Raw genomic sequence first — 26,551 nt, 5'->3', positions numbered from 1 at the left:
AACCCACCCCTACCCCCACCCAAGAAGGAGAAATTGTCAAAAGTCAGCATTTGTTTTCCAAGACTTTTTTTAAAAAGTTGAACAGTGGAGAGGAGCCTGAAAGATACCCAAAAGGCAAACTGCTGCTCTTGGAGTCTTCTGGGAAAGGAAATATACTCCCCCCCTTTTTTTTTTTGGCAAAAACTATAGCAGTTTAAGGAATCTAAAGGGGCCAGGGGCCACAAAAATAGCCTTTGCCCATTTCTGATTTTAAATGCTAAAGGTATGCTTCATCACCTTGAACTACATTTAGAAGCAATCACCCAGCCACTGCAGTTTGTTTAGAATTGGTGTAATATGATTTTAACCATCTATCCCAGTTAAAGTTCTGACTAGTGTCATGTTTTTACAGCAATCCAATTGAAAATTACAAAACATGAATCACTGTGGCTGTAAATTTATTGTACAAGAAAGGTCAGACTTGGTAAGCCAGTGGAAGCTATTGTAATAGATTAGAAGCCATTGAGACCACCTAAGCCCCAACTTACAGTGCTGAATCACGAAGGCATGCACATGCTCAAAGGCATGAATGTGCCCTTTCACCACCAATACAACTCAACTGGGGATAGGCTGCACACTCAACTTAATTATATCCATGCAAATATTGTTGAGGATCAGTCTTAGGGTTGTCTTATGCAAAATAGAGTCAACATTTGAAGGCAAAATACCAGTCTTGACTTAAGGTAGAGACTGGCAAAAAATCATCCTTGTGAATATCTAACATATCTACCTTGGCCCACCTTTCCTCGCCTCTGTAAAAGTTGCAGCTGAGAAGGTGAATTGTTTTTCCCCCTGCAATTTCTCACACAATTACAGTGCAATTCTCTGATTTATGTTATCTAAAAGGGCCAGTTGTCCCAGATTTCTTCCCAGAAGCATTGCTGTTTCCCTGGATTTTAAATAGGATGTATTAAATCCTCACTGCTTCACTTGTAAGGAAAAGAGGCAACTAATCTGCACATGTTTCCTCATAAGAGTAATTACATTACCAAGTCATGGCCATTGTGCAATGGCAACAAGGAAATTCCCTAGGGGTTTTTTCAAAAAGCATGTCCATTTTGTTAGCTCTCAGTGATCATTAACTCCATCTATTTTCCATAGATGTGAAAACGCTTACTGCTATGGGGTGCCATATTTATTACAGATCCGCATCATATGTGAGGGTACTAGGTTAAGTACCCAGAGAACTGTATGCTTATAAATACACCAATGTCACTACTCCTTTTTAAGTCATGAAAATGAAGAGTGCTACACATGCAATCTATATAAATAAAAATGTACAGCTAGTCAGTACAATAAAATAAAATAAAACAGGCATCAAACAGTCCAATAGAGAGTTTGTCTCTGATACAAACACGCCTCTCTCTCACATACAGAATTACTTGACAGGGCAGCATAATATAACACTGGGCTAAAACCTCAATTAGGAAGCAGACTCTGCTGCCTATCATAATTTTAAAAGACCAAGAAACCCTCCTCTAACCTGGCAGCAGAAGTCAGAGAGGGCTACAACACTCAGTGGGAAGTATGACATGTAACTTCCCCTACAACAACATGTTTACAAAATGAGATTTAAAATATTATAAAAGTGTTTTTGGATACAATGGGAAATTTTTAATCTTCAGTAACACTTTATTTAATTGACTGTTATGAAGAATGCATATAAGCATCAAATCCAAATACATGACAGCTAAATTAGAGAACTACAGGGTAACACAAATGGCAAATACACAACAGTCAGTTCCCAACGATTTCCCAAATCCTATCCTATGGCTTCGAAATAAACATATTACCAATGTTCTAAATAAATGTAGCAAAGTTTAACCAGGTAGTAGATGTAGAATGAGTCTGCAGATTTTTTTCAATAGCTGACATCGCAAAAACACATTCCAGAGGGCTGCACGGTTATGACAAGGGGAAATCTTGTTTATATCATATGTCAAGAGTCTATTACCAAAGAACAGGAAAAAATGCAAAATAGAAGGACTTTATAACCTGCAATATAAGAAACTTGCAACTTGACAAGTACACTAAAATCCCACAGGTTTCTCCTATATCATGATGATGAACTTGGGTTTTCTTGAATTAAATTTCTTCTGTTTCGATTACTTCTACTACCATCACTATGACTTCTAATACTATTCAGTATTAGCAGACCTTCACACTTCTTTCAATCACTTAAAAGACCTAGCACCACACAAGGGACAATCACTAAAACAATGAATCCTTTATATTACTCATGCAAGTGAATTCTATTAATCACATGTTATCTATGCTAGTATATGTGAATACTATGACCTCTTTGTGCTCTATATACTCTCATCTCCCTCAAACAGCTATGAAGTAAGCAGTAGCAGCACTCTCTATCAGCTTAATGTTCAGAATCATTTTCAATAATAATCAATTTTTCAGAGTCATTTTTTGTGAACTCTACTGCAACAGGAAACTCCTGAGCTTCTAGAAAAGTGGGAATATTTTCATTGACAAGGAATGTTAAGTGGCAATCTACTTATTTACACAAATAATATAAAGCATTCCTGACCACTGGCAGCTGGGAAGGGGACAAGGAGCTTCAGGAAGAAACTATTTACATATTATATCAATTACCTTGATACATACTTTCTTTTTTGTACCGAATAAATATAATTTAGCTCAGTTAAATAATTTTTAAAATATATCTCTCCAAAACCCACATTGTTCATCATGGGGTAGTCTCCAAACTGTAGCCGAAGCAAAACAATTACCAAGTTCTGGTCTGAGCATGAAATAATATATTTAAAGGGTCATAACAGACTTGCTGTTTCGGTTGATGTCAGTACACAAACTTTTAAACAAAAGCTACCTACAGTAAAACTTTTCCATACTTTAATAATTTAGAGGAAAAATACACTACAATTTTCTAATTGTTCAGAGGAAGGAAGCTCCTCATCTTTGTAGTTATTTAATATTTTTTAAAAAGCTATTTATGAAATCAGAATGTTTGTACAAACCTCCTAGAAATTTGTGAAGAGATTCCACATAGGGACGATAACTTCTTGAGTCATTCTTATTTAGTGAAAATTCCAGTGCATTTTCTGGCTTTGGTGAAATCATAAGTCCTACAAAAAAACAACAAATTAGTCCATACCATCTCTTCCTTTCTAACACACACACAGACAGAGTTTTCAAAACAATGAATATGATTTTCTTATCTGGGCTTTATAGAATCGAAAAGGAATAAAATAACATTTTTGGATTATACAATGAACTTTCTAACCAACTAATCAATTGGGCATGTCCACTGACATCTAAATAATTAAAAATGTAAAAAGGAATTATATTCATTCTGATTCTATTTCACTTTTCATTAATTCACTTTAATCAGATATGACCATATAAATAAAACATACAATAAATTATTGCAAAACAGGATAAAATATTGATGACGTTTGAAAACAACCTATTAAAATTATGGCCAGAATTCTCTATCACAGTGTATATTATGTAACTGTACATATACTTAGCTATACACAGCGGTGTTAAGAAATTATGTTATGAATTGCAAAGATATGTAATGAGATAAAAGAGTGTCCTGATGCACACTGGCCTTTTGGCTGCCTAGTTTTACTCAATGCATACATTCTAATTTCTAAATACAAAGACGTAAGATGGACAACATTTCCATGGCTTTGAGCATAGCAAGACCAGGAGATCTGCTATAATAGATTGCACGGCTCAGGCATGTCCATATAAGACACTTTGGAATCAAGCCATACTAGGACAGCCATATTTATATGGATAGTCTAGTTCCAAGCTGCATTATCTTTTTCATGCATGAGTGATATCGGCCCTACCATAAAATAGTTTCCTTTCTAATAAATGCGGCTTTTCAATCCAATAGAGTTTATCTATTACAGTTGTCGACAGAGATCTCTTTATCCTGAAAGAGCAGGGAAAGGTGCTCAGTTCACAAGCTGCCACTGTGTCCACTTGTAAAGCTGCCAAGATCTTGGCATGAAGGTGCTGCAATATAATGACTAATGTGGAATGTTTTTCTACCTTATTTTGTTAAAATAGGAGTTAACCTAATGTTTATATGGCCTTTATTTCCACAAGAGGGAAAGTCTGAGGGTCTTTAGTAGCCACCAGAAAACACTACATGGAAACTGGGAAAGATATATTCTTGCACAATGATACAGAATAGCTTCCCACAACTAAATGCCCTCCAGATGTGTTAAACTACAACTCCCATAATCAGAAAAATATCTAAATGAGGTGTGGGTTACTGTGACAAGACACAGGACCAGAAAGACTATCAACAAAATAATACATCTCCTTAAATAACCAGAGGTCTACCTCCGGTTCCCAAAAAGGATATTTTTCAGGTCAAACAGTATAGGATGGTCATGAAATCTATTTAAAAGATAAACTTTTGCAATTGGAAACTTCCAAAACAGCATTTCACCCTCTATTTTGAAAAAAAAAGGTTCCTCTGTGGATTTATCTGCCTACTTCCAATCTGTGCAGAAGGTAATAGTCAACATTAAATGTTTGGTATATGCTTTAGGATATGAGCCTAAATTTGCTCCTGTATATTCTTTTCTGTGAAGTAGCAAAAATCGCACTTTAAAAAGAAATCAACACTGCAGGACTATAAACCATGGTCTGTAACTTCCCTCAAAACCTGGTTTCAGAAATCACTGTTTGAATCTAGTTTTCAATCGTAACTCAGAAGACAAGCACAAACCTTTACATGCTGTCTGTAAATATTATGCTTGCCACAGTGAGCAATTATGTTTGCCCTCTGGCGAGTCTGACAAGCAACCGTCATTTCTGCAGAGGCGAGCAAGGATTGTCCCTGCAGGCGTGTACAGAGAGAGGAAATGTGGGATGTCTGGCAGCTGAATAGCAAAAGTGCCTGGGGTGCAATGGGTGCCTGCAGCAGAGAACTAGCAAGTGCAGCCCCTTTCCTACCTTGGGGTACGATGGGTGCCTGTACTTCCTGGTGGCAGTGTTCTCTGTTCTGCCACTTAACAGTGGTTGAAGACAGTGTGCAACTTGAGCAAGGTTTCTTCAAACACTCCTGGTATAAAGAGTCATACTGCTTCTGCCAAGCTTCTTTCTGCAGAAGCATGGATGCAAGCTCCCTGCCTGCCTGATTTTCCCATAGAAAAAAATTGAGAGTCTCTTTGTTGCTGTGTGGATGTATTCACCTCCATCAAGTACGTGGAGAGGGGGAACCTGGCAGCCAAATGCTTTGACTCCGCTAATATGGTGAGCCAAAAGTTGCAGACTCCCACATTTTCTATTACATCAAAATCAATAGCCTATGTTTTCCCTCAAACAGGAAACAATAAATACTGAAAATAGAAAAACTCATTCTTGAACCTTCCTTGGCCTGTTTTTTTTAATCAAAGAAAGAATAGTTTATCCAGAAATAAAAGGGGTTTTCCTATTAATGAAAAATGATGAAGTTTGCATTATACAATATCACAAAATATTCCACGCCTTTTTTTTGTCCTAAGTATTGAATTATCCTATTTTCTGTACTTTCTTTTGCCTTTCACTTGTATTATTACTATAAGAAAATGACTGTCCATTAATTTCTTCTGTTTCTTCTGTAATTTTAAGGTTTGTGGGAAATTTAAACATTTACATTAGCTAACTCCATTTTGCTAAAAAAAACCGGTTTAACGACAAGTAGAAATTACTAATATAAGCAATTTGAAAGCTCATGGTAATGACATTGGTGCCCTGAAGATAAGAAACCTATAACAGAAACCTTGCATTGATATCTGAGTTTGGAATAGATCTATATTTATAATTTTTTATGAAAAGAAGCTTGCATACATACCTGGACTAGCAATCCGGTCACGATACTTGGGTACATCACTACTCAATGTCTGAAGCATAACCCACATTGTGAAAGTAAAGAGTGAAGCTAGGAACCCATAGAATACCAGATAAAACAGCAAAATTAACCCTGTGGGGGGAAAATATAAGTTTAAGTTAGAAAAATGTTTCTCAATAAAGCTTTGGAAGCTAGTTATCAGGTGAAAGGCCCAAAATTTGTTGAAATCTGACATGCATCACAATGAGGCAACATGAAACACAAAATACTCTTGCAGCTAACTTTTAATATTTTCCCTTAATCTCATTTTTGATATTTCAATATCTGAAATTATTTTATGAGAAGCCAAGTGGTGTTCATTTGGAAAAATATTTTGTTCTAGTACAGCAAATATTTAATGTTAAACGTCTTATAAACCTTCCTCTTGGAGTGATCCTTTTCTTAAATTTGACTACTTGACAGAGATGGATTTAGAATTAAATCTTATTATGCCAGGAAAACGTAATTATCTCAACACAACAATACATTTGCTCTGACAGTATGCTGTACTACTGGAAACTTAATAACAATAGCACAACACTACTGTAAGATTGAAACAGGCATGTAGATGGATAGAAATCTGACTGGCAACTGAGTTAATCACCAAACAATAGGAAAGGTATATAATCCTAAGGGAGTACAATATTGTGTTATAACATTCTGCTTCCAAATCTAAACAACCAAGAATACATCGTGGAAATCAAGTACTGATTAGCAGAAAATCAGGAAGCACTACTGATGAACTACATGAAGATTAGAGAGGCACAGATTGCATATTCGATAAAATTAGATCTTTTTTTCAAATGCAGATAACAGTTCCTCTCTACCATCAAAAAAGCATTTCAAAGGGAAACAAAAAAATCACTTAATGTAAATAAAATTTAAGCTTGTGAAACAATAGTTCCTTAATAGTTGCTGGGGTTTGGAAATATTTTCATGTTGTGAATGGTTGAATCCATGATACAGAATCTGTGGATATGGAAGGCCGAATGTTGACCACAAATACCATGTACTTCTAACAGTCAACTCAAATGTAAATCCAAACTACAATTCTGCATTATAAAGCTGTAGCAAACAGGCTCATATGTTTGCTTATCTTGCATTTTCCACTTCTATTTTAGAAAGCTAATTTCTTAACTCAAGGTTTAGAGTTATTAATTCTTTCTAATATGAATGTCCTTTGGAAAATCCTCAAATATATTTCCTAAATATAAATGGAACATAAATTTAAATTTTAGTTTCATATTTATTAAACATATAAGCAGGTTGGATAACTTGGAGTCCTCCGGATATTATTATAGTTTAATCCCACTTTTATCTTTTGACTGAGACAACAACATTAAAAAAGAATGTAATTTAAAATCCGTAACATCAAAATATTAAAATGAAATTAAATATACAGGCCAACTAAAATCACTTAAAACCATATATTTTGTAGCTTCAACTCTTTCAAGCCCAGCTACTGAAACCAATGGTGAGATGCTATTGCTGTTGTAATCCAGAAATACTCTGTGCATGACAGTGTTTTCCATTTCCATGAAATTTAGGCTATGGCCCTAAATTGCAGAATGCCCTTTCAAAATAACTAGACATTTTCTGAGCCATTTGGTAGAGTAAGAGACCCAACTCCTGCTCTTCCCTCCTTTTCCTGAACCAACTGGCAAAACCACATCATTCTTGGCAAGCCCCCCTTACATCACTCCATCATCAGAGAAGGAATAATATCTATAATATTCATGTCAGGAGGCAGTTCTACCCAGTTAGAAAGACAGCGGTAAAAATTTGCTTAGGGTGTTACAGAGCCTGGCACATCACTTTCATAATTTCAATGTCACCTGTTGACTTATAGCAACCCCATCATACTCTTCCAATGTGGAATGCTGAAGAATGATTCTATATTAAAAAGCATATATGTAATTTCAAGGGTTAGAATCTTAACTTAACATTAAGAGTGCATGTAAAGACAGTGGGAATCAAAATGTACAACATTTTTAACTTTGTAAGGGTTACATATGTCACTGAAGAATTAAAGGGGAATAACTCAAGCCACTTTCTTCTGACAACTAGGAAAGACTTTAGATTAAGCTACACAACTCCATTAATATGTCAAATTCTACCAAAGTTAGCAGTGTTACACATCTGTTTGGTGGGGCATATAAAGCAGTGCACAGGCAGTTCTCTGATATATCACATACTTACATATCTACATTCAGCATTCTGGGAGAGGTAAGACTGTGTCCCCTTCTGTGTTACCCGCAATCACTCTACTAATATGCCTTCCCTATATTTTAGACCTGTCACCCACAGTTCCAGTTCGCTTTTAACCTCTGCAAACACCAAGAAACCTAATCACAGACTTTTACTTCTCATCTATAACAGTGATTTTGTAGACCAAACGCCATATTTCTCTCTCTCTCTCTCACACACACACACACACACATATACACACAAATGTGTCCTGCTGTTTACTGAATTTAAAATATTTACACAAAATTTATATTTATGAATCTTGTGATATCACAGCTTTTACTGATGACCCTTTTATAATAAATGCATTTTACTGCCAGAAAGTATTTCAATCATCAAATTAAATACAGCTGAGGGTAGAATCTACTGGAAAAGGTTTGGGAGTAGTAGTTTTGGAAAGGGGAAGCCAGAACAAAAGACTAATGAAGACAAAACAAGATGTTCATGTAGCTGTCTCCAGTGAAGCCTTGAAGGGCTATTATCACTTTCAAGCAACAGACACAGATATCATGTTAAGAGTTACTGAAGGATACAACCTATTTCTGGCCCTGACCACTGCTTTCAAATTCTTAAAATTCCTGAGGGGTGGGTACTTTCTACTGTATCATTTGAAAGGAAAAGGTGGTGTATTAAAGCAACTTCAGTAAAAATGAAGGTCAACATGCCCTTACCTAGATTTTTCGCTGATGCACCCAGACAGACCAAGATAATAGGCTCTTTCATTCAAATGCACATATATCATTCTCCCCTTTACAACATCCCACCTTCAAATGGAAATACAAGGTCTCTAAAATTATTTTTACAATTTCATTTATATACAGAATTGAAACTGTAAAGATAATTTTGACATCTTGTACTGGTATACTGTGTGACTGAAACATCAATTTAATGTTCAAGTGGTCAGTTATATGTATAGCAGCATAATTGGGAACATTATATATCAGACAAAAAGGAGGATTTATATGGCAACTTAAAGTGTAATTGATTTCATTATAAGCTTTCATGGGCTATAGATCATTTTGTCAGATGCATGGAACACAGCCTCAACAGACAGACATATCTCTAAATAAAGGGGCAGGGGTTGGAAAGTAATGGAAATGCAAACCCTACTGGCATAGTGACAGAATAACAAATACAGTCTTAATTGTAGTTGTAAAAGAATCGTTAAAATGACACAGGAGGGTGACATGCTTTACATCCAAACATGGAAAATAAAGTAAACACATGTACATCGCATAAAAGTCTTTGTCCTGATAGATATATCAAGTTTGTACTGTATGCAAAAAGAAAAAAAAAACAAGGCCCAAACATTCATGAAATAAGCAGGGACATTTCCTTGGACAAGAATATCTGTGTATGTACAAGTTTAGTGAAATCTTACATATTAGTACAAGAAGCCACTCTCTCTGCTCAAATCTTGGTTAACAGACTGGAATTTGTAGATGCATTCAAATTCTAGCCCTCTCTTGAAATGTCCATGTACCACAAGAGTCTGCTTGGTATCAGTGACAGTGTCCTGGAAGACTGACATGTTCTGACATAGCCACCCTGAGTCCCCTTGTGGAGAGAAGGGGGGATAGAAATGTAATAAATAAATAAATAAATAAATAAATAACGCAATTTTTGTGCTCTCCATCTCTTAATGTCAGATTTGTGGTCATTCTATCTCTTTCGTAAGAATGCTCCTACTTGCCCTATAAAGAACATGGGAAAGAGAGGGATACAGCTGACAGAAGTTGAAGAAATTTTTTTGGTACTTGTTTGTCAAGTTAAACTAGACACACTGTTTTGTGCAGCCTAAGATGTCAACAGGTCCCTTCTTTAAAAAGGGGGTACCAGCTTTATGTATACCCAACCAATGCCCATCATAGCTACATAGTAAAAGAAGCCAGCAGTAGCTCACCAAGTGTAGTAAATGGTATATGCTTTGTTGTAGGAAGGCGCCAATGCTGTCATATGTGAATACAGGACATAAAGGGATTTTAAGTATAAATTGGAGAAGAGTGATAGGTGGGAGCAGAAGGAGCTGGGGGTGGTCATGGCTGACAGAGAGCTGTGGCGTGGGCTGGTCCACGAGGTCATGAAGAGTCAGTAGCAACTGAACGAATAAACAACAGAAGGGGATACATTTTAAGAACACACATAGTGACATCAGACCAAAAAAAACAGAGATATCTTTTTAAACATGACTAGAAGGAGAAGCTTTCTTTAAAAAAAAAAAAAGGTAGAAGTCGCACTAGAATGAGAGAGATGAGAACAGAATCCAAGACTCCATCTTATACAAAGTATTTCAACAAAAGCAAAAGCAAAGTTTGCAGGACAGATGACTTAGTTTCTTCACTAACCTATGTGTTATTGTGTTTTTTAAAGGAAACATTTCCTGAATAGAACTCATGAATACCCTCCTCTTTCCTCTCTATCCCCTTCACCCCTCCCCTCACAACTCCTATCCCGTAACTCTTTGCATACATAATTTCTCCAATTCTCGAAGACACCTTATTTTGCCTTAGATATGAAAAAAGCAGTGGAGTATACTACAGTGAAGAAATGTAAAAAATGAATACAGGTTGGGGGAAAAAGAAAGCTTGAGGGAGAACAGCAGAGATGGGCACCCATGGAAGTAGTTTAACAATTCTGTGGCCTGGTCCAGGTTTGTCTGAAGACTGAATTGAGAGCACTGCTACAAAGGCATGTCACAACCACCAACAGTTTTTTTCCCATTCTTGATAAAAATTGATCTTGATCTTTTGATCATCAGTGTTAAATCCATGGTTGCCATGGCAGCTGTAACCGTAGAATTTTGACAGTGAGGCTATTTTTGTTGACTGTTCTTTTTCCTTCACATATACAAACTAATATTTTTCTGAGTACCTGGATCCTTCAGTTAGTGAAACAAAACATCCATATTTCTGTGCCATACCCTTTTGGCTGTTCTATTATTAGATCTACTTCGTTAGTAGATATACAAATAACGATCAATCCTGCCTATAGGATGGGAAACAGGTATACAAACCTTTCAGGCTTATGGATGCTGAAATTGTATGTACATGTACAGAGAGCAGCAGTAGCAATTATCTATCCACACTTAAACGGGATTAAAAACATTGGAGAAGAGTCAATACGGAGAATTTATGAGGAAAGGAATGGGGGACCTCTTCCCAGCAACTCTATCAAAGCAAATCTCTTTCAAAAGAAGCTTTATTTATAACCGATTGCAATAATGAATCCAAGAGGTTACCATAGTATGCATAAATGATGGCAAGATCCTTGACACCAGGAGAAAAAAATACTTCAATTCAAATGTTCCTATTTGCCATGCACCCTTGAACAAAGGTAGTAAGCACCTCCAGATCTATAAGTAATGTTTTCTCCAAAGAGGAAGGCCTGCAGATTAAGCAGAAATGTGCAATCCAAAATTCTAATGCTAGACTATATGACCATTCTTTTTATCTTAACAATGGGCTTCCACCTTTGCCTCAGCTAATGCCTAAAGTGCCTGTCTGATGTAGTGGTTAGATTATTGGATACTGAAACATCATGATCCACAATTCCATTTGGTTATGAAAACCGTCTGACTGACCTTGGGCAGGTCACACTCTCTCAGCTTCAGGGAAAGGCAACCAACCCCCCCCCCCCCCCCCCTGAACAAGAAAACCCTGTAATAAGGTCGTGGTAAGTAAAAAATGACTTGAGGGGGCTTAGCAACAAATGATTGATCTTTCATACTTCTGCAGGCACATTTATTTTTCTGTATGGTTAATTTCTGTTTAGCTAAAATGAAAAATGAAAATACAATACCATAATTTTATGTGCTGCATAAACTTTGGTACTGAAAATACTTGATAAGGATAACAACTGAACAAATCTTACCTAATTTAAAAAAAAGGTTTGCTTTCAAGTTACTAAAATTGTTGTAATGCTTGCAAGCCTTTTCATACTTTATAGCACCCATTTTCTTTAGTTTTCAGGAAACAACACTGAACACTGCTAACATGCTGATTTTAGAACATCTGACAAAGTTTTTGCCTAAATACCTGTCTTCTAGTTTTAAAATCCAGGCAGATTTATATTACCGATTAACGGTAAGAATGCATTTGTAAAACTGGGAAATTCTAGAGAGGAAAGGACAGCAATGGAAAATTTTCTATTTTAGAAGATTTTCCATTGCACATCACTGCTGAGAGTATAAATACTCTTTTAATTTGTTGTTTCCTGTCTTGGAAGTATTTGAACTAAAAGGAAGGTTGCTTTTAAAAAAAAGTCTCCAAAAGTGAACTAACTTAGAGCTTTGAGTTTTAAAGCTCTCAAGATCACAATGTTCCTCTAGTTCTTTCACAAAGATGCATAGCAATGCCCCCTCAGTATGGCATGTCTGCAATAGTGTACTACATTCACAAACACACTACTGTGGATCAAGCTCTATAGTTATCATTACCAACATGTGTTAACATATAAATGGAATTCTTATCCATGTCTCAAGCTTTTAGCATCAAATTACAGACCTGCCATGGACTTTGGCATTGCACAATCTCAAGAAAAAAGAGATGTCTTAACAACTAGCATCCTGAAAACGAGCTGCAATTAGATAAGCTCTTTCTGCCAAATCTAGAAGCAAGCATGTTGAATCCATTCACAAAAACTCCTACACAAATTGCAGTTCTGAGCTCTTTTGCTTACTCTAACACAATGGTTCTCAACCTGGGGTCCCCAGATGTTTTTGGCCTTCAACTCCCAGAAATCCTAACAGCTGGTAAATTGGCTGGGATTTCTGGGAGTTGTAGGCCAAAAACATCTGGGGACCCCTGGTTGAGAACCACTGCTCTAACAACTAATGACACGGAATCGTATTTTCACTATTTATTACAGCATATTAATTCTGAACATACGGATAGCTTTTCAATGTACCACGCTATCACATTTTTCAAATATTCCACCAATACTTTACTAGCATGATGAAGGAATAACATGAATTCATTGAGTTTGAAAGAAGCTTGATCCTTAATGGTGGTGATCATCTTTGGTGCCTACTCCATTGTCTACAAATGTACCTTTGTTGTTCATATGTGGTTTCAAGTCAAATTTCTAAGTTATAGTGACTCTCTCATAGGATTTGCTTGGAAAGATTGACTCCAACTCCACTCCAACACACAAATCACTGTATCACACAATAACCTGGGCTATAGAAGATTTAATGCTAAAGGAATTAGTGTGGTAATACAACCAAAGACTAAAACTTTTCATCCAAATTTTCATCAAAGCTAATGGCCCATTAACTACAATTTCAAGATGGCTCCATTTCAGAACCTGTTTAATTAAATTTTGCAATAAATTCAAAAAACATTTTCCATGCTTTCTAGCATTCAAAGACAACACTACACTGCAAATCCAGAATATACCAATGGCTTAATTCACTATCTGGTACATCATCTTCCATCCATTCATGAGCATGATGTAGTTCTTATTCTTATCACAAAATCAGAATTTGCAACTATTATAATTCATTCAAACAAAGTTCAGGATACTCAACATAAAGGTAAATTTTCATAAAAATTCCATTACACCTAACTGGACAAACAAGTATGTCCCAAAGCTATTTGCCAATAGTACAAACTTTAGAAGAGGTAAATTTTATATTCTACTTTTCCATGTAAATTTGTGCCTAAAGTAACTTGGGGAATATTAAAGCACAGCGTCAACAGATCTACAAACAACAAAAACATACTTAAATTGGAATGGTATATGGGAATACAATCACAAGACAAAAATAAAATCAAGATTTTTAAAAGGTCTGGAAAACTATTATCACTAATATCCATCTCATCTCTGAGAAAAACCTTAAATACAGAGAGACTCTTGTGTAGAAGGCAGTCCTTAAAATTCTCCAGGGGTGAGGAATATGGGGAAGAACTACTACCATACATTCTGCCATGTGCTGCAGAGGAAAGAGACAAACAAAGCTCTTTCGGGAAGCATAATAGCCAGATGAATACACACAGTTTTTCATACAACTCATAGTTTCAACTGGGATATCAAAATTTATGGGAAGGGAATCCCTGCTACGGCCAATCACTGACTGGAAATGACATAGACTCCCTTGGCCTCAAAAGGACTGGGCTTCCCCTGGAAACTCTGCAGGCCAGGCTGCACTCAAAGAAAAATAAGTCATGTCTGACACCCTTTGCATTTGAGTTCCTATGGCTATGATCACATGGTGAATTGCCCCTTTCATCTGTAACCAGTAGGGACTTACATGCAAAGAGTATGCAGCAAGTAGCTTTTTAGAAATAGATTGGAAATAGTCTTCACCCATCCTTTTCCTTTCCAGGAAATTAGGAGGTGTGGCTTTTGTTGTGTGATCATACCCGTAGGAAGCTGGATGAGACAGAAACTGTGACTGTGCAATGTTAGTAGTCACAAGAACGATGTAATGTTTTAATTGCGCTTGGAAGCTGAAGAGTTCCACAAGGTTTGTCCTCCTCCTCCAAAAAACGAAGGCAGTGATGTAGGTGTACATCCTACGGACTGGGAGGAGCCACTAATATGCCATGTAATAAACCAAGGAGGATTATTTTGTTTGATACAGGAAGGAGTGTGATCTGGTTTTTATATATTCATTTATTACGGTCGATGACCAGCACCAAAAAATGAACAAATGTCGGAATGGGAACATATACATTTAGGTATTAAGAAATGCTGTCAAAAGCAAAGTTAAAATCCAGTAAAACCTTATTAAACATTTATACGCTAAGATGACAGTGGTAAATACTGAAATAAATATTAAAACCTTCTAAGACCGTGACAGCATCTTATACCAAAAGCTATTGCTGCTGCACAAAAGCTAGCAATTTTGGCAGTAATTTTGAGGTGTTGTTCTGGTTTGTATGTATCCAGTCATTGAAAGTCACGTGATAAGGTTTCCATTGACTGGAGGTTTCCTTCTACTGGTGCAATCAGTGTTTCAGAATAGGTAGATAGTTAGGAGCTCTTGCATCCCAATTTCCCCACTCTTTAAGAAGAAGAGAAACAAATAGTTTAATTTTAAAAGTTAGAATTCCCCCTCCCCCTCTCCCTAGATTAATAAAATCTGTTAACATTTACACAGAGCCTTCCCAGGTAAGTTTTATTACACAGGCATTGTGCAGTATTCACAAAATTATGGAAGATAAAACTGTAGGAAAGTTGTTTTTCTCTCTCACAATCTAGCTCAAAGATGGACAGATTTACTGTATAGTAGAGAAATTTTAATCACACACAGCAATTGTACGCAAAGTGGGGTCAATGAATGAGTAGCAGTCTCTGAGTAATCAGTTCTAAGAACCTGAAGAGCTTTCAGGAAAACAAGAGGCAACTATAGGCAACAGGCACAAATACAGTGCCAGTTCTTGGCATATTGGTGAAAAGCTGCTAGTCCCTTGTATGAGATACTTTAAGAAGCACTAGTCCTCTAGAACTAAAAGCACTAGAGAACCAACAATTTAAGGCTACAATCGTATAAACACAGTGTTAAGTGAATCTTTCTTCTACATGCATAAAATTTCCTGGAAGATAGCTATGAAGTATTTAGTTCTCTCCCTAATAGGGTTGTTCATGTAGCCCACATGTTTTCTCCAATGAAGCGTTATAACAAAAATAAAAACACCAAGCAGTAACACAAATATATTTTTAAAAAATTAAATAAGGTACACAGTTTTCAGAAAAGCGAGAAAGTACTTCTACACTGCCATATAATCCAGAACATCAAGGCAGATAATCCACATTATCAGCTTTGAACTGGATTATATGAGCCTACACTGCCATATAATTCACTTCAGAGGAGAAAAAACAATTTCTTTTCTCTCATCCACTTTAGGAGACTTCTCAATTTCCTTCAATCTCTTTACACTCCCTGTCTTGGGCAATTAAGTGAGGCAGGAGCTATGCATTATTCTTCCTCTAGTGAAAGAACATCTGTATTATCATTAGAGGAGCATCCTCTTTAGACATAACAAATTCCCACAAATGGACACTATGGGCTGAATAGATAGAAGACGATGCTATTAGATGGTGAAATTATTTATAATTTTAAAATTCACCACGCTGCAGAACTGTTAGCAGACATCAAACAAAAGAACAAAATCAACCCTTGCAACTTAATAGATTGAGTTGAAGAGAACTAGAATATGGATCTCAATGCTAGTGATGATCTGCAGGTCTCCGACAACCTCAATTAAGCACATGAATGTGTCATAGCCCCAACAACTGATTCTAAACAGTGAAATTATCATACATTGTAACATAATAGCACTTTAAAAAGAGTGTTCATGAATTACAATTAGAATACAGGCATACCTCTGCTAACAAGGGCTCTGAGAAAGAAGCTTGTTTTTACAAAGTCTTAATGTCTACCTAGCTCCCTTTTCTTTCTCATCCTCTATCTGGCTGTAAATGTTTTAGCACCTGGGAAGATGGTAAAGAAGAGCTAGAGAAACACAGGTGTGAGGTTGCAGCAGCATGTCTGCGGTAACTAATGCAATAAAGCTTGAGCAGGGGAAATAGCATTCTACTCAAATGGATCCTGCTGTGGCAATGTTTCTTTCTATTTAAAAAAAAAACCAGCAGCTGCCTCCAGAATTCCTTACTAAACATGAATGAACAACAAACTGAAAAAAGGAGAAAGTAGATAAGTTTGCCTCACCACCTACATATTAAAGAAGCTTAGCTCTATGTTTGGACACAAACATAGGAATCATGTGAACACTGGAAACTGGTGAAAGCAAAAGTTTTCCCTGAGTGCATTTTGAATGAAGTTTTCAAGTGTTGTCTAGAGAGTTCAAAAGGTTTTTGTTTACTTATGCAAGGCTTATCTGATCCAGTTGTTTCATTTCACATGTGCATATCATTAGTTTTGAATAAGAAATTTGCTGAAACATGTTGAACTGGTCATCTTTCTTATGGTTTAGGAATCTGTCCCCTTCCCATTATTGCTATTTCTGCACCAAATTTTCTGTCATGTACGTAATGCCCCAGAACACAAATACTTCACTGAATTATCCAGTACATAAGTTTCTTTAACACATATGGATATAATTCCAAAACACAGTATTTTGTAATATTGTAATTGGAGTTACAATAAAATCATTCTTCAAATTGGTCTTTCCTGACATTTGCTGTTTTGCTGAAATGTACGCTTTCTTTTCCCTACTGCTGTTTGGGGCATCTGGAATCTGACTAAATGTTTGTTAGGTTCCTTGGGTCCCAGTGCTAGCAAAAAGACAGGAAACAAACAAACAAAGACAAACACATTTTTCTTGATCCCACAACAGACGTTATCCTACAGAGTGGCATAATCCCTCTGCTTGAAATGGACTAATTTATTTTAATATGTTTAGTTGTAAATGTACTTTCACTTCTCCATCCTCGAGTCTAATGGGATATATGTCATCCTCTGTCATCAATCCTTTCAGTGTTGTACATTGAGGAAACAAGCCAATCTTTGCATCAAAAAATAAGTGGATATAAACGAGACAATAGGAATTGGAACATACAAAAGCCAGTTGCAGAACACTTCTGTTTTCATGGGCATTCCATTTCTGACCTCAGAACAGCTGTCCTTGAACAGAACAGAACAAAACAAAACAAAAACTCTACAAAAAGAGAGACCAGAAAGAGAAACAGCAGAGTTTTCACAAACTCCAGTCCATCGACAGCAGGTGGAACAGAGACAAGAGATTTCTGGCACACAAAACATACTGTAACTCCAGTTAACACTCCAGCCTCATGAGGGCCCTCTTGAGCCAGTTTGGCATATCCCCTTTCTGGTTCAGATCGTATCAGGTCTGACAAGTTAAAGGCAAGTCTATCATGGGGTTTTCTTGGTAAGATTTGTTCAGAAAAGGATTGCCCTTGCTTTTCTCTGAGGTTGAGAGGCTTGTCCAAGATCACCCAATGGGCTTCCATGGACAAATGGGGATTTGAACCCTGTACTCCAAGTTCTAGTAGTTCAAGTTCCCTCCTGACTCTCAGTTACTTCCACCATACCTTTATTCACTCATCTTCCCTTCTGCCTTTGTCCCCCATCAGCCATACTTAAAACTGGACTTTTTATCTTTCACCATATTTTTCTTTGGCTCTTCATTTCATGCACCTGGAGAAGTATACTTAGTCTAAAAAGCTTATACTACCAAATTGTCTTAGTCCCTAATGTGTTACAAGATCCCTTTGTACATAAGCTATGTAGAATGCAAATCAAATCACATGAACTCATTCATGTTTAGACACAAAATGTCTATTAAACCTATCAATTTCTTGAGCAGTCAACAGCCAATCTTGCCACTAATGTCTTAGAAATCTGTTATCACCAGAGATCTACTAAACAAAATTGAGCAATACTTTGGATAAGAAATCATGCTTACAAACAGAAAACTTGTTTTTAACCAAATGAAACAACACAATATTTCTATATTTCCAGATCAAATAATACATTATTCAGAAAACTAGATCTGTAGGGAAACTACAATTTCAGCCAGAGCAGAGATACTGGCAACAAAGCCCAAAGCCTGAAATGGGATTGGGGGGGGGGGGGGGGGAGGGGGGACGACACAGGACACTATAAATGCCCACTTTTGTAAAAAATTGGAATTCTAAAGAATTTCTCAAAATTAGTGGGTGTCCTTATCCATATGAACGTATTATGTGCTCCTTTGCAGCCACTTCATCTTTGTTCCACTCCCACATTTGAAAGAGACCTTAGTGACTATACATGGAGTAGAGTGGAAATTTCCTTTCCAATTTTCAACTTGAAGAGTAACTAAGAGGAGCTTTATTCCATGTGAATGAAAGAAAAGTCACACCACAGAAATCCTTCTGATATATACTGTGTGTATATATTCTGCTTTCGGTTCTTCCTAACAATTTGAGAGCATGTGCTCAAGGGAGATATATACTAACAAAACCAGGACGCCTTGCACTTAAGATAACAGAGAAACACACAATCTCTGTGGTGCATATTGCATCTCAAGTGCACGTTTCTTAAAAGAAATGTGACGGAAAACCTTAGGGAAATTTCAGCCTTAATAAAGTCAAATTGGGTAAGAGAGGGAAAGCCCAATGAAGCAATACATCCTTTTACAGGGACACGTGATTGGTAGATTCAAACTATTACTAAGTGAACAAAACATAGCGGAAGGAAAACAATGTCTGAATGATAATAATAAAGGAACAACATTTCAAACATCCATGGAAGTTAATCTACACTGGATATAGGTCGAGTACGGCTATTTTGGAATGTCTGAGACCAGAACTTTTTGGAATTCAGAGTAGGTGTATTCGGGATTGTAGCGTAAACACAAAATTCATTTATGTTTCATGTATACCCTATAGACACAATCCTGAAGATGCTGTCTTTCAAACAAGTTAATTTATACTGGATAACAGGGTTGAATATCTCTTATCCGAAATACTTGGGACCAGAGGTGTTCTGGATTTCATAATAACTGTATTTCGGACCCAAGTCTAAACACAAAATCCATTTATATTTCATATTTACCTCTTACACACATAGTTAAAGATAATTTTATGAAAAATATTTTTAAATAATAATTTTGTGAAGGAAATAAAGCTTGTGCATATTAAAGCATGTGAACAATTTTGGATTTTGGAGTATTTCAGATAAGGAATGCTCAACTAGTACCAAAAAAGGAGGGGGGAAAAACATACCCTGTTGCCCCCCCCCCCCGGATTTCTCCCCATTGCGATGTCAATTAAACCATCAGAAAAGGCAAAAGTGCCACTATCTCAGCCTCCCTCCATTTTAAGCTACAAATAAAGGATGATCAGCATGTACAAGAAGAAAACATGACACCGCATTGTCTTTTTTCTCCTGGATTTCATCCCACCGCCCAGTTGCAACACAAAAACCATTTATGAACCCTTCCGTACAGCTATATAAACCAGATAATCAAAGGAGATAATCCACATTATCTGCTTTGAACTGGACGACATGAATCTACACTGACAGATAATCCAGTTCAAATCAGATAATCTGAATTTTATATGGCAGGGTAGAAGGGCCTATGGTCCCTTCCACACAACTGTATAAAATTTAATTGAACTGGATTATATGGCAACATGGACTCAGATAATACAGTTCAAAGCAGATATAACTCACAATATCTGAGTGTGGACTCAGGCTCCTTCCACAAAGCTGAATAAAATCCCACATTTTCTGCTTTGAACTGGAATATATATACATAACTCAGTTCAAAACAGATATTGTGGGATTTTCTGCCTTGATATTCTGGGTTATATGGCTGTATGGAAGGGCCCTCAGACAACTCAGGGTCCTTCCTTCCACACAGCCAGAATATCAAGGCAGAAAATCCCACAATATCTGCTTTGAACTGGGTTATCTGAGTCCATACTCAGACAGCGTGGGATTTTCTGCCTTGATATTTTGGGATATAGGGCTGGGTGGAAGGTCCCTAAGTCTACACTGCCGTATATTACAGTTCAAGGCAGAAAATGTAGGATTTTATTCAGCTGTGTGGAAGGGGCCTCAGTTCAAAGCAGATATTCTTGGATATAGGGCTCTGTGGAAGGGCCCTCAGATAACTTAATTCAAAGCAGATATTGTGTAATTTTCTGCCTTGATATTCTGGGTTATATGGCTATGTGGAAGGACCCTGAATTGTCCGAGGCCCCTCCCACATTATCTGAGTGTGGACGCAGATAACCCAGTTCAAAGCAGATATGCGATTTTCTGCCTTGATGTTCTGGGATATAAGGCTGCGTGGAAGAGCCCTGGGTTATCTGAGGACCCTTCTACACAGCCCTATATCCCAGAATATCAAGGCAGAACATCCTACATTATCTGAGAGTGGACTCAGGCAACCCAGTTCAAAGCAGATAATGTCGTATTTTCTGCCTTGATATTCTGGGATATAGGGCTGTGTAGAAGGGGCCCCAGTTCAAAGTAGATATTGTGGGATTTTCTGCCTTGGTATTCTGGGATATGTGTGGAAGGGTTAGGGTTATCTGAGGGCCCTTCTACACTGCCCGATATCCCAGAATATCAAGGCAAAAAATTCCACAATATCTGCTTTGAACTGGGTTATCTGAGGGCCGTTCCACACTCAGATAACGTGGGATTTTCTTTCTTGATATTCTGGGATATAGGGCTGTGTGGAAGGGCCCTCAGATAATTCAAAGCAGATATTGTGGGATTTTCTGCCTTGATATTCTGAGATATAAGGCTGTGTGGAAGGACCCTCAGATAATTCAAAGCATATATTGTGGGATTTTCTGCCTTGATATTCTGGGATATAGGGCTGTGTGGAAGGGCCCTCCAATAATTCAAAGCAGATATCGTGGGATTTTATGCCTTGATATTCTGGGTTATATGGCTATGTGGAGGGACCCTGGGTGGTCTGAGGGCCCTTCCACACAGCCCTATATACCAGAATATCAAGGTAGGATATCCCACATTATCTGAGTGTGGACTCAGACAACCCATTCAAAGTAGGTATGGGATTTTCTCCCTTGATATTCTGGGATATAAGGCTATGTGGACGGGCCCTGGGTTATCTACACAGCCCTATATACCAGAATATCAAGGTAGGATATCCCACATTATCTGAGTGTGGACTCAGACAACCCATTCAAAGTAGGTATGGGATTTTCTCCCATGATATTCTGGGTTATAAGGCTGTGTAGAAGGGCCCTCAGATAACCCAGGGTCCTTCCACATAGCCATATGACCCAGCATATCAAGGCAGAAAACCTCACATTATCTGAGTGTGGCTGTGTGGAAGGCCCTGTTTTGAAACTCCAAGTAAAGGATGCACAACCTGTACAAGAATATCAAAGGGGGGGGGGGAGAGAGACCCCATTGCCTTTTCCTTCTCCAGGATTCTTCCCCACCCAGATTTTCTGCCTTGATATTCTGTGTCATATGGCTGTGTGGAAGGCCCTGTTTTGAAACTCCAAGTAAGGGATGCACAACCTGTACAAGAATATCAGGGAGAGAGGGAAAGGGGGGAAGACCCCATTGCCTTTTCCTTCTTCAGGATTCTTCCCCACCCAGATTTCCTGACTTGATATTCTGTGTCATATGGCTGTGTGGAAGGCCCTGTTTTGAAACTCCAAGTAAGGGATGCACAACCTGTACAAGAATATCAGGGAGGAAGGGGGGGGGGGGGGGGGGAGAGAGAGAAAGACCCCATTGCCTTTTCCTTCTTCAGGATTCTTCTCCACCCAGATTTTCTGCCTTGATATTCTGGGATATAGGGCTGTGTGGAAGGGCCCTCAGATAATTCAATGCAGATAATGTGAGATTTTCTGCCTTGATATTCTGGGTCATATGGCTGTGTGGAAGGCCCTGTTTTGAAACTCCAAGTAAGGGATGCACAACCTGTACAAGAATATCAGGGAGGGAGGGAGAGGGGGGAAGCCTTTTGCCTTTTCCTTCTTCAGGATTCTTCCCCACCCAGATTTCCTGCCTTGATATTCTGGATCATATGGCTGTGTAGAAGGCCCTGTTTTGAAACTCAAAGGATGCACAACCTGTACAAGAATATCAGGGAGGGGGGGGGGGAAGACCCCATTGCCTTTTCCTTCTTCAGGATTCTTCCCCACCAAGGTTTCCTGCCTTTATATTCTGGGATATAGGGCTGTGTGGAAGGGCCCTCAGATAATTCAAAGCAGATAATGTGAGATTTCCTGCCTTGATATTCTGGGTCATATGGCTGTGAGGAAGGCCCTGTTTTGAAACTCAAAGGATGCACAACCTGTACAAGAATATCAGGGAGGGAGGGAGAGGGGGGAAGACTCCATTGCCTTTTCCTTCTTCAGGATTCTTCCCCACCCAGATTTCCTGCCTTGATATTCTGGGTCATATGGCTGTGTGGAAGGCCCTGTTTTGAAACTCAAAGGATGCACAACCTGTACAAGAATATCAGGGAGGGAGGGAGAGGGGGGAAGACCCCATTGCCTTTTCCTTCTTCAGGATTCTTCCCCACCCAGATTTCCTGCCTTGATATTCTGGGATATAGGGCTGTGTGGAAGGGCCCTCAGATAATTCAAGGCAGATAATGTGAGATTTTCTGCCTTGATATTCTGTGTCATATGGCTGTGTGGAAGGCCCTGTTTTGAAACTCCAAGTAAGGGATGCACAACCTGTACAAGAATATCAGGGAGAGAGGGAAAGGGGGGAAGACCCCATTGCCTTTTCCTTCTTCAGGATTCTTCCCCACCCAGATTTCCTGACTTGATATTCTGTGTCATATGGCTGTGTGGAAGGCCCTGTTTTGAAACTCCAAGTAAGGGATGCACAACCTGTACAAGAATATCAGGGAGGAAGGGGGGGGGGGAGAGAGAGAAAGACCCCATTGCCTTTTCCTTCTTCAGGATTCTTCTCCACCCAGATTTTCTGCCTTGATATTCTGGGATATAGGGCTGTGTGGAAGGGCCCTCAGATAATTCAATGCAGATAATGTGAGATTTTCTGCCTTGATATTCTGGGTCATATGGCTGTGTGGAAGGCCCTGTTTTGAAACTCCAAGTAAGGGATGCACAACCTGTACAAGAATATCAGGGAGGGAGGGAGAGGGGGGAAGCCTTTTGCCTTTTCCTTCTTCAGGATTCTTCCCCACCCAGATTTCCTGCCTTGATATTCTGGATCATATGGCTGTGTAGAAGGCCCTGTTTTGAAACTCAAAGGATGCACAACCTGTACAAGAATATCAGGGAGGGGGGGGGGGGGGAAGACCCCATTGCCTTTTCCTTCTTCAGGATTCTTCCCCACCAAGGTTTCCTGCCTTTATATTCTGGGATATAGGGCTGTGTGGAAGGGCCCTCAGATAATTCAAAGCAGATAATGTGAGATTTCCTGCCTTGATATTCTGGGTCATATGGCTGTGAGGAAGGCCCTGTTTTGAAACTCAAAGGATGCACAACCTGTACAAGAATATCAGGGAGGGAGGGAGAGGGGGGAAGACTCCATTGCCTTTTCCTTCTTCAGGATTCTTCCCCACCCAGATTTCCTGCCTTGATATTCTGGGTCATATGGCTGTGTGGAAGGCCCTGTTTTGAAACTCAAAGGATGCACAACCTGTACAAGAATATCAGGGAGGGAGGGAGAGGGGGGAAGACCCCATTGCCTTTTCCTTCTTCAGGATTCTTCCCCACCCAGATTTCCTGCCTTGATATTCTGGGATATAGGGCTGTGTGGAAGGGCCCTCAGATAATTCAAGGCAGATAATGTGAGATTTTCTGCCTTGATATTCTGTGTCATATGGCTGTGTGGAAGGCCCTGTTTTGGAACTCAAAGTAAGGGATGCACAACCTGTACAAGAATATCAAAGGGGGGGGGGGGGGAGAAGAACCCATTGCCTTTTCCTTCTTCAGGATTCCTTCCCCACCCAGATTTTCTGCCTTGATATTCTGGGTCATATGGCTGGCCCAGTTTTGAAACTCCAAGTAAGGGATGCACAACCTGTACAAGAATATCAAGGGGGGGGGGGGGGAGAGACCCCATTGCCTTTTCCTTCTTCAGGATTCTTCCCCACCCAGATTTCCTGCCTTGATATTCTGGGTCATATGGCTGTGTGGAAGGCCCCGTTTTGAAACTCAAAGGATGCACAACCTGTACAAGAATATCAGGGAGGGAGGGAGGGAGGGAGAGGGGGGAAGACTCCATTGCCTTTTCCTTCTTCAGGATTCTTCCCCACCCAGATTTCCTGCCTTGATATTCTGGGATATAGGGCTGTGTGGAAGGGCCCTCAGATAATTCAAGGCAGATAATGTGAGATTTCCTGCCTTGATATTCTGTGTCATATGGCTGTGTGGAAGGCCCTGTTTTGGAACTCAAAGTAAGGGATGCACAACCTGTACAAGAATATCAAAGGGGGGGGGGGGGGAGAAGAACCCATTGCCTTTTCCTTCTTCAGGATTCCTTCCCCACCCAGATTTTCTGCGTTGATATTCTGGGTCATATGGCTGGCCCAGTTTTGAAACTCCAAGTAAGGGATGCACAACCTGTACAAGAATATCAAGGGGGGGGGGGGGAGAGACCCCATTGCCTTTTCCTTCTTCAGGATTCTTCCCCACCCAGATTTCCTGCCTTGATATTCTGGGTCATATGGCTGTGTGGAAGGCCCCGTTTTGAAACTCAAAGGATGCACAACCTGTACAAGAATATCAGGGAGGGAGGGAGAGGGGGGAAGACTCCATTGCCTTTTCCTTCTTCAGGATTCTTCCCCACCCAGATTTCCTGCCTTGATATTCTGGGATATAGGGCTGTGTGGAAGGGCCCTCAGATAATTCAAGGCAGATAATGTGAGATTTTCTGCCTTGATATTCTGTGTCATATGGCTGTGTGGAAGGCCCTGTTTTGGAACTCAAAGTAAGGGATGCACAACCTGTACAAGAATATCAAAGGGGGGGGGGGAGAAGAGCCCATTGCCTTTTCCTTCTTCAGGATTCCTTCCCCACCCAGATTTTCTGCCTTGATATTCTGGGTCATATGGCTGGCCCAGTTTTGAAACTCCAAGTAAGGGATGCACAACCTGTACAAAAATATCAAAGGGGGGGGGGGAGGGGGAAGAGACCCTATTGCCTTTTTCTTCTTCAGGATTCTTCCCCACACAGATTTCCTGCCTTGATATTTGAAACTCCAAGTATGGGACGCACAACCTGTACAAGAATATCAAGGGGGGGGGGGGTTTCCTCATCGCCTTTTCCTTCTTCAGGATTCCTCCCCTCCCCCCTTAAGGAAAAGGCAATGGGTCCTCCTCCTCCTCCCCTCTCTTAGGCCCAAAAGCCTGCTGTGGAGGTGGGGAGGGGGCCCACTCTGACGCAAGCGGAGGGAGAAGAGGAGGAGCCTTGAATGGCGGGGGTCAGTAAGGGGGTGTCAGTTGGGGACACGCGCCTGAGGAGGAGGAGGAGGAGGAGGAGGAGGCGCAGGCCTCACTCGGAGGGCGAGGCCGGTCTGAAGGGATGCTGAGGCCGCCTCCCTCCTTCCCTGCGCTGTCATGTCGGGTCTATTTTTAGCCCCGAAGGCGCCGCACGTGTGAGTGGCCTTCCAGGCCTCGCTCCCTCCTTCCTTCCCTCCCTCTCCTCCCTTCCTTCCCTCCTCACCCCAGCTCTTGGCCGTCCTGCCCAGGAACTCTCCGCTGTTGGGGTTGTAGATGAAGTGCCGCCACTCGGTCATGGTCTGGCTGAAGGGCTTCTTCTCTTCCTTAGCCATGGCGGGCGGAGAGGGACAAAAAAGAGAGAGGAAACGCGGGCGAAGCAACGCAAAGGCGGCGGCGGCGGCGGCAGACTCGTCTTCTCCTTCTCCTCAGAACCGCTAAGTAACTCTCTCCCTCTCTCTCTCTCTCTGTCTGTCTTTCCCTCAGGAGGCGCGCGCCGAGGGGAAAGGGG

General features: G+C 39.5%; 1 protein-coding gene across 1 annotated transcript in view; it reads right to left on the bottom strand.

Annotated features, from left to right (window-relative positions):
• ATP1B3 (ATPase Na+/K+ transporting subunit beta 3) overlaps positions 1-26,512 on the bottom strand; it is a 45,747-nt gene extending 19,235 nt beyond the window's left edge. The window contains exons 1-3 of the mRNA XM_060767795.2: positions 26,267-26,512; positions 5,873-6,001; positions 3,030-3,137 (exon numbers count right to left, since the gene is read on the bottom strand). Of these exons, the coding sequence (XP_060623778.2) occupies positions 3,030-3,137; positions 5,873-6,001; positions 26,267-26,375 (346 nt within the window). The 5' untranslated portion in view covers positions 26,376-26,512. The remainder of the gene's footprint in view (positions 1-3,029; positions 3,138-5,872; positions 6,002-26,266) is intronic.
• Positions 26,513-26,551: the final 39 nt, after the last annotated feature.

This window comes from Anolis sagrei, chromosome 3, assembly GCF_037176765.1.
Source record: "Anolis sagrei isolate rAnoSag1 chromosome 3, rAnoSag1.mat, whole genome shotgun sequence".
Lineage (NCBI taxonomy): Eukaryota > Metazoa > Chordata > Lepidosauria > Squamata > Dactyloidae > Anolis > Anolis sagrei.
Note: the sequence above shows the minus strand (reverse complement) of the source record. Positions and strands in the feature narration are given on the sequence as shown.